This window comes from Mesoplodon densirostris, chromosome 7 (genome assembly GCF_025265405.1).
Source record: "Mesoplodon densirostris isolate mMesDen1 chromosome 7, mMesDen1 primary haplotype, whole genome shotgun sequence".
Lineage (NCBI taxonomy): Eukaryota > Metazoa > Chordata > Mammalia > Artiodactyla > Ziphiidae > Mesoplodon > Mesoplodon densirostris.
In genome coordinates this window covers 29,293,357-29,301,248 of record NC_082667.1, presented here as the reverse complement: position 1 = coordinate 29,301,248, position 7,892 = coordinate 29,293,357, and the positions used below count along the sequence as shown (strand labels likewise).

The following is a 7,892-nucleotide window of genomic DNA, read 5'->3' as shown; positions in this document are numbered from 1 at the left end:
TTTTGCAAAGGAAGCTACCCTAGCTATTTCGAACAAGTGGAGCAGCTATAAAATCAGCTGGTGTTTTTTTTAAATAGTAAAACAGGGAATTTAATCCAGGGAATTAATTATGCAAGTGTTAGAACCGCTCAGAAGCCAGACAGGAGAAAGGATGTAACCCAAAGATCAGCAGCCACCAGAAGCCCCATTCACCTTCAGGATTGGAGGGATACAAGTGGGGTTTCCAGAGACAAAACCTGAGACCACCCAGCAGAAGCTCAAACCACAAAAGGGGTTTCCTCACAAAAGCTGGGAAAACTAAGAGAAGAGCTACCTGTTGTGGCCTGGACCCAGGGAAAAGATGCAGCTACTCACCAGAAAAAAAGAATGTAAAGGAGACAGATGTGGAAATTCCCTGGTGGTCCAGTGGTTAGGACTCCGCACTCTCACTGGCAAGGGCCCAGGTTCAATCCCTGGTCGGGGAACTAAAATCCTGCATGCCACGCTGTGCAGCCAAAAAAAAAAAAAAAAAAAATAGAAGACAGATGCTCTGACTTCCCCCTCCTTTCACTCTCCAGTCTTCCTCCCCAGAGGCAAAAGCCTGCTGACACTGCAGCTTGGGAAAGGTAGCCTGCAGAGGTCCTTTCTCCCAAGAGCAGAACAGAGCAAGAACAAGGAATGCATCAGCTAGCGAACAGAATATGGACCAGCAGAGCATAAGGAAAACTGAGTGATTTGTGTTTCAATTTGTTCAACAAAAGTGTATTAGTGCCTACTGTGGACTAGAAACTCTTTTCCTATTGGGAATACAAAGGTAAATAAAAAAGATCTCTAAATTTTCACCAATAAAATATTTTGACAAGCTTTGTGAAAACAATAACACCTAATTAGGAAATACACCAGTCAGATAAACTAGGCTATAGGAGGCTTGATGTTAGGAGAAAGGTCTGGGGGACCTCTTGACAGGCCAAGGAAAATAGGGTTATTTGGGGGGACCTCTGACCTAAATGTGGATGGATGTATAAACATGGACATTAGGAATATCTGTCCAAATTCTGAACGGCTTCTGTCTTGGCTCCTCTCCCACTAGTGGGATTGGTTAGAATTATAAACTACTGAGGTCAATATGGTTTGAAGAGTAGCTTTCTGTGTTGGAGCCAAACAGACTTAGATATGAACTCCAGCCTTGCTACTTACAGGTTCCATAGTCTTGAGCAAGTCATTTATCCTCAGTTTTCCCATCTTTCAAAGAACAATAATAGTAACCCCTTTAAAAAGTTGTTGTAAAGATAATATGTGATCATATATATATATTTTTTTTTTTTTTTTTTTTTTTTTTTTTTGTGGTATGCGGGCCTCTCACTGTTGTGGCCTCCCCCGCTGCGGAGCACAGGCTCCGGATGCGCAGGCCCAGCGGCCATGGCTCACGGGCCCAGCCGCTCCGCGGCATATGGGATCCTCCCAGACCAGGGCACGAACCCGTATCCCCTGCATCGGCAGGCGGACTCTCAACCACTGCGCCACCAGGGAGGCCCGTGATCATATATTTAAAGTGTTTAGTTAAGTGCCTTGGGCATAGTAGGTGCTCAATAAAAAGAAGTTGTTAATATTTCAAACTGAATATGTAAAGAGCTAATAACACTGTCATTAGACTAACATACATTAGTCATTAAAACACATAGGTTAACATATACTCATATAAATATACTTTGTGAACACACATAGATAACATAAAAAGAGCTAATTTCAAACACAAGGTGTAACTAATAGTCATAACATTGTTAGTATTCTTTTAGAGAAATGGAAAGGATTTATAATTTTCCAGGAATCATGAGGATATGTCATTTAATATGCATTATATGAAATTTAATTATCCATTCTATAACTTTGATAATATGCTTACTTACCTATTACTAACAGATTTCAAAAGTATTTCTCCATTCTAGATATCACATACATAAATGCTGAATTACTATTTACAGTGCCCACTACTTTGCTAAGTTTATCTTTGTCATGCATGTTTGATAAAATCATAACCCTGGATAAATCCAACTATTAGTCACCTATAAGCCTGAACCCCTGCCACTAAACTGGGCAAAAGAAAAATGCACATCCATGCTTAGTGGCCTCATGTTAACTTTTTTACCATAAACCTCAAGTGGGCCCTTAATGCCGGTAGGCAGTTTTACTCTGCCTAACTCACTGATAACTCAACCCCTCTCCCAGTCTCAGAAAACTATTCAGATCTTTTCATCCCTCAATCCTCAGTAATTCATCCACCATCCTAATTCTGAAATGATGACATTACTTCCTACTTTACTGAGAAAATGAAATTAATCTCAGGAGAGCTTGCACAGAGACTATCACCACACCTACCAATCACCATCTTCTGCACTTACCATACCTCCCCATCCAGTAGCATCTGCACCCACAAGACAGCCTCCTGCCTGATACAGGATGAGCTCTCCATCCTCCTGTCTAAAGCCAGTCCCTCCACCTGTGCTCTAAGATTCATCTCTTCTCACTTACTCAAGAACACCGCAGGACTTCTCCTCTCTCCCTCCAACATCATCATTTTTCACTCTCCACTAAATCATCTACATCACCATAAAAACAAACAGTTATTTCTCCCATCTTAAAACATAAAAATCAAAGAAAATTATCTTTACCCCACTTCTGCTTTACCAAATCACCTGGCTCTTTCCTCATCTTTGGATCAAAATTCCTGGGAAAAAAGTTATCTATATTCAACTGTTTTTTTTAATTCATCTCTTGCCAATCACTTAAACACATACCAATCACGATTTTGTTCCCCTCACTCCAAAGGAACTTCTCTAGCCAAGGACACTAGCGACCTTACATTGCCACACGCAGTGTGCAATTTCCTCTTATTTAACCTGTCAGCAGCATTTGGTACACTTGTCACTCACTCCTCCTGATACACTCGCTTTACTTGACTTCTGGTACACCACATCCTCTCCATTCCCTTCTTTCCTCAATGACCCTTCTGTTTCCTTTGGATAAAGGAAGAAAAAAACTTAACCTTGTCCTTGACCTCTTAATGTTGGAATACACCAGGCTCCACTCTTGGTCCTTTTATCTTCTCTATTCACACCCACTCCCATGGTACTCTCTTCTAGGCTCATGTCAACAACTCCCAAGTGTGTACCTTCAGCCAATATATTTCTCCCAAAATCCAGATTCAGCATTCTACTTAGATGTCTTAAAGATACCTCAAGCTCAACATGTCCATACTGAACTCCTTATCTTTTCCCAAAACTTACTATGTCTACAGCCATCCATTTCAGGTGGTAGCAAAATTATCCTTCAAGTTGCTCAGACCAGAATCCTTAGAATAATCCTTGACTTTTTCTCTCACATCCAACATTCATCCCTCAAAAAATTCTGTTGGTTCTACTTTCAAAATATATCCAGAATCCAATTGTCTCATTACCTTCATTGCTACCATACTAGCCTGAACAAATATTTCTTACCCAGATTGCTGCAATAGCATCTAATAGGACTTTCTGTTTCTACCTTTTTCCCCCTGCATTAGCAACACAGCAGCTAGAGGGATCCCTTCAGACGTAAATCAGATCGATTGTGTTACTCCTCTACACAAAACCCTGCAATTGGTACCCAGTCACGGACAGTAAAAACCGAAGTCTTTATATAGGCCTAAAAGGTCCTACATGATGTGACTTCCGTTACATCTCTGACATCACATCCTAGTATTTCCACCATTGTTCCTTTGCTCCAGCCACACTGCTTAATTAATAAATATTTGTTAAACAAATCAATCCCAGTCTCCATGGAGCTCTTGGTCTACTGGGAGAAACAGAGATATATAAAGGATTACAAAAAGAAAGTGGTAATTAAAGCTCTCCTCTATCTCCCATCCAAAATGCTGGCAAGTGAGTGTTGAAGGTTGAGAAATTTGCCAGGGGTGAGTGGTGTAGGAGACCTAGGGAGGAAGCAAGGACATTTCAGGCAGGATGAACATTGCACATGCAAAGACCTAGAGAAATGAATCAGCAGAACATTTGAAGAATTACAAGCAAAGCATCAAAGAATAACATTTGAGATTAGAGGATCTGGATGTGGGAAGTAAACAGAAATACAGTCTATACTTTAGATAGGAATCAGATCATGAAAGACTTTCTATTTGTTTCTTCCCTTACAGCTTTCAATCTACCGTGGGAGTAACTTATTAACCGTATCTTTTTGATGAACCTCAACAGGGCCAAAGCAACACTTGGAAAGGATTCTGAATTCCCTGAGTTAAAGATACAAAAGAAAAACCCAGAGTCAGATTTAATTTGACAAGGTAAAGGAGTGGGTGTTCTACTATATCAAATTTAATCTGTATAAAATAATCATCTCTGGTTACATTATTTTTCTTGATCTACTGCATTTAGACTACTTTAGTAAGGCTTGATCTCCCTGTCTATCTAAACACTGATTCACTTACAGTAAGCTTCAGGCTAACATTGCTCTTACTAATACCCAACAAATCCACAAGGTGTTAGTTTCAGACAATTTTGTATAAAAGGTGAACTGAGACTAGACTCAGCCTACAGCGTTCCCCAGACAAGGTAGCCAACCACAGGTGAGTCTCAGAATCTATAGTCATCAAGCAGTGACAGTTATTTCTGAAATCTACAGATTTTTCAGGATCTGGAGAACAAATCTAGAGCTCTCCGACTTCTGTTGTGTAGAGAATTTGTGCTTGTCAACCTGGCTTCTTAAATATGGTTAATACACTGTAATCACTGCTAGCAAGCAATTGACTTTACATAGACCATTCACCTGGCCTCTGAAAGAGTCTTGTTTTAAACAATGGGGGGCGGGGAGGTTGGGGCAAAAGCAAATGATAATACTTATGAGATGCTAAAAATGAAGAACTAATTTTGTAATATAGAAGTTTCTTTTCCTTTTTAAATAAAAATAGTCTTTAAAATGATAATCAAGGGACAAATATGATGATTAAAATTACTTGCTTCAGCATATTCACTTTAAGACAGTCAGCAGTACCACCCTAATCTTTAAACATTGCTTAAATCATTATATTAGAGTTTTGATCTATACTATGTTCCTACTTTGACAAAAAAGAAATTGAGGAGGAGAATAAGAAGAAATGGTTGTTCAAGAAACAAAGACGTAAAGAAAAGGAGAAAACATTGCTGGAGCAAAATGTGACTGGAGAGGATGGGTAGACCAATTACTTTTGGTTTGGTCAACTTACATAACAATTATAATGCTTTGGTCTTGGTTTCTCATGGGCCTTAATTGTTTGCTTCCCAGCCCAGGATGAAGTTGGTCCAGTTTTGCTTTCTCTTCTGTTGTTGGACAGCAATCTGCTGCAACTGCTGCGAGCTGACCAACATCACCATCACGGTGGAGAAAGAAGAATGTGGCTTCTGCATAAGCATAAACACCACATGGTGTGCAGGCTACTGCTACACCCGGGTAGGTACTTTGCTTTGCTGGAAGTGAGGGTACTGAGGGTCTGGATGAGGCGGGCTTCATTAATTCCCACTTTATGAATATTCTAAGTTTGCCAAGGAATAGCCCTGAGTCCCTTAGCCAGTACTGTCTATATTATGATTGGGGTTATTTACCATGATATCAGTTAAACATTTTGACTTATATTTGATTAGGGTAAACGTAAGAAAGCCTCAGATTTGATCTGATCAATTTAGTAATATGCCAAATCTATTTTTTAAATTTAAAATTTAAAACAATTTTTAAAAATTGTTCTATACTAGATTTTACATAGAGATAAACATACACACATTTAATAATAGAAGAGCTACAATATTCCCCAAAAGCCAATTTCTGTAATTGAAGCCATATCTCTACAATAGAGATAGTACCAAAATATGTTTTCAAGCCATATAAAAACACAGCCACGTTATAAAAACTGTCTTATTGGCCCACTTGAATACAAATGTCAACAAGCACCCTGAGAACACAATCAGTCCTTGCAGACTATTAGAACCAAAATGAATCAGCAAACCCAATCACTTCTTTATACCATTGAGAAAACCAAGGCACAGAGGCATAAAACCACTAGTTTGTGTTCACACAGCTTCTCTGAATTAATCCAAGTAAAGAAGCATGTTTCTCCTTTTTCTTTTTTCCCCTATAGCACAAGGCTATCTATGCAGCATTTCATTCTATAAACTGAAATTGAAAACAGCAATTTTTAATGAAATATACTTTATGGGGTGGTAAGTGAGTTTGACCAAACTCCACTTATCATGTCTTCCTGGGATACGGACTTGGTGACATGATATTGAAATAAACAGAAGTGCCAACTTCTTCCCTCAGTGAATTTTTTTTTTCACTAGAAAGTGTTAGAATAAACCTATACTACCAGGATTAAAGTTTTTATATGCAAAACATGTAGCCTTTGAAACTGAGAGCTCTGCAAAATGCACAGCAGTTAAGGGGGAAAGATGTCTACGGGACTGTGGAATATTTAAAATCTTCATGATTTTCATGAGCTTTCATGAAAGCTTTCATAGTCATGCTAAGTTAAGCATTAACATTCCATATTATATATTTTTTGACTTTTTATAAATTCTCAGGGACAATATTTGGAAAATTTTTCTAAGAAATTAAACTTCAGTGTTTTATATTTTATAAATACTCAGGGACAATGTATTTGGAAAAATTTTCTGAGAAATTAAACTCCAGTGTTTTATGGTTCAAGTTGTCATTATTATAGCTTTCAACTAAGTATAAAAAGTCATTAAAATTTGTCATATTTCCCTTTTCATCATTTTTCTATATTAAAATTCAACTTCCTCTATAGTTGAATAAATAATTAACATTTTGACATAGACATAAGGAATAGGAAAAGGAATAACTTATATTTTCTGTAAGATTTCCAAAACAATCAGGAAACATGGTATAGCATATAGGTCACTTCTGAGATCATGTTTCCTTGGTTAGGAATGCCATAAGTGAGCTTTAGTGGGTAAACGTTAGAGCAAGCGGTATTCAATCCCTGTCTCATTTTGATTAAGCTAAACAGAAAGTTCCAGAATACTGTAACTTAACTCTCTCTCTCTCCTAAACCACTCAGGATCTAGTGTACAAGGATCCAGCCAGGCCCAACATCCAGAAAACATGTACCTTCAAGGAGCTGATGTACAAGACGGTCAAAGTGCCTGGCTGTGCTCACCATGCAGACTCCCTGTATACGTACCCAGTAGCCTCTGAATGTCACTGTGGCAAGTGTGACAGCGACAGCACTGACTGCACCGTGCGAGGCCTGGGACCCAGCTACTGCTCCTTCAGTGAAGTCAAAGAATAAAGAGCAGTGGACACTTTGAGCTGCCCACCCTCGTCCTGAAAGACTAAGACATCCAAGACGTCTGTGTGTACATGTGCCCAGGTTGCAAACCACTGTGGGAGACCCTACTGATCCCTGCTCTCCTGCAGAGGGGGAGCTCCAGGAATGGAGAGTGCTGGGGCCTGGGCCTGTCACCACCCAACCCTGTATTCTAGGTCTGGTTCCATGAGTTTTATTCGGTCTTACTTAACTTACAGACATTGGGTTGCTTTCCCGTTTAATAATCTTAGAGATCCTCTCAGGCAATCCCTTCCTCTTAGACATAGGGATACGGGCCCAGAGGAAGGAAATGAGCTAAGAGTGGGTGAAAGTACTAAATGTAGCATTCTCCTGCCAGACTCCTGAGCCCTCAAGAGCAGTCCCAGTCTCTTCTTCGTGATTGTAGCCTCAATGCCTAACTTCGTGACTAGACTTTAGTAAGAAACTCAATAATGGCTTCCTAAGGAAAGTAAGAGCAGAAAGGTAGGGGGTTGGACAACACTGAAGGAGGATGTCTGAGGTTATCTGATGAGGCTGTGCTCAACAATGCGGGTCAGTCCACGGAAGCGGG

General features: G+C 39.5%; 1 protein-coding gene across 1 annotated transcript; it reads left to right on the top strand.

The window, feature by feature from the left end:
- The first annotated feature begins 5,289 nt into the window (after positions 1–5,289).
- Positions 5,290–7,303, top strand: FSHB (follicle stimulating hormone subunit beta). Its single transcript, XM_060104037.1, has 2 exons — positions 5,290–5,448; positions 7,073–7,303. Exons 1-2 carry the CDS (start codon positions 5,290–5,292, stop codon positions 7,301–7,303), a joined length of 390 nt encoding a protein of 129 aa, XP_059960020.1.
- The last annotated feature ends 589 nt before the right edge of the window (positions 7,304–7,892 follow it).

Coding starts and splice junctions, on each gene's coding strand:
- FSHB (XM_060104037.1), top strand. CDS start 5,290: ATGAAGTTGGTCCAGTTTTGCTTTCTCTTCTGTTGTTGGACAGCAATC. Junction 5,449..7,072: donor CAGGCTACTGCTACACCCGG/GTAGGTACTTTG, acceptor TAAACCACTCAG/GATCTAGTGTACAAGGATCC.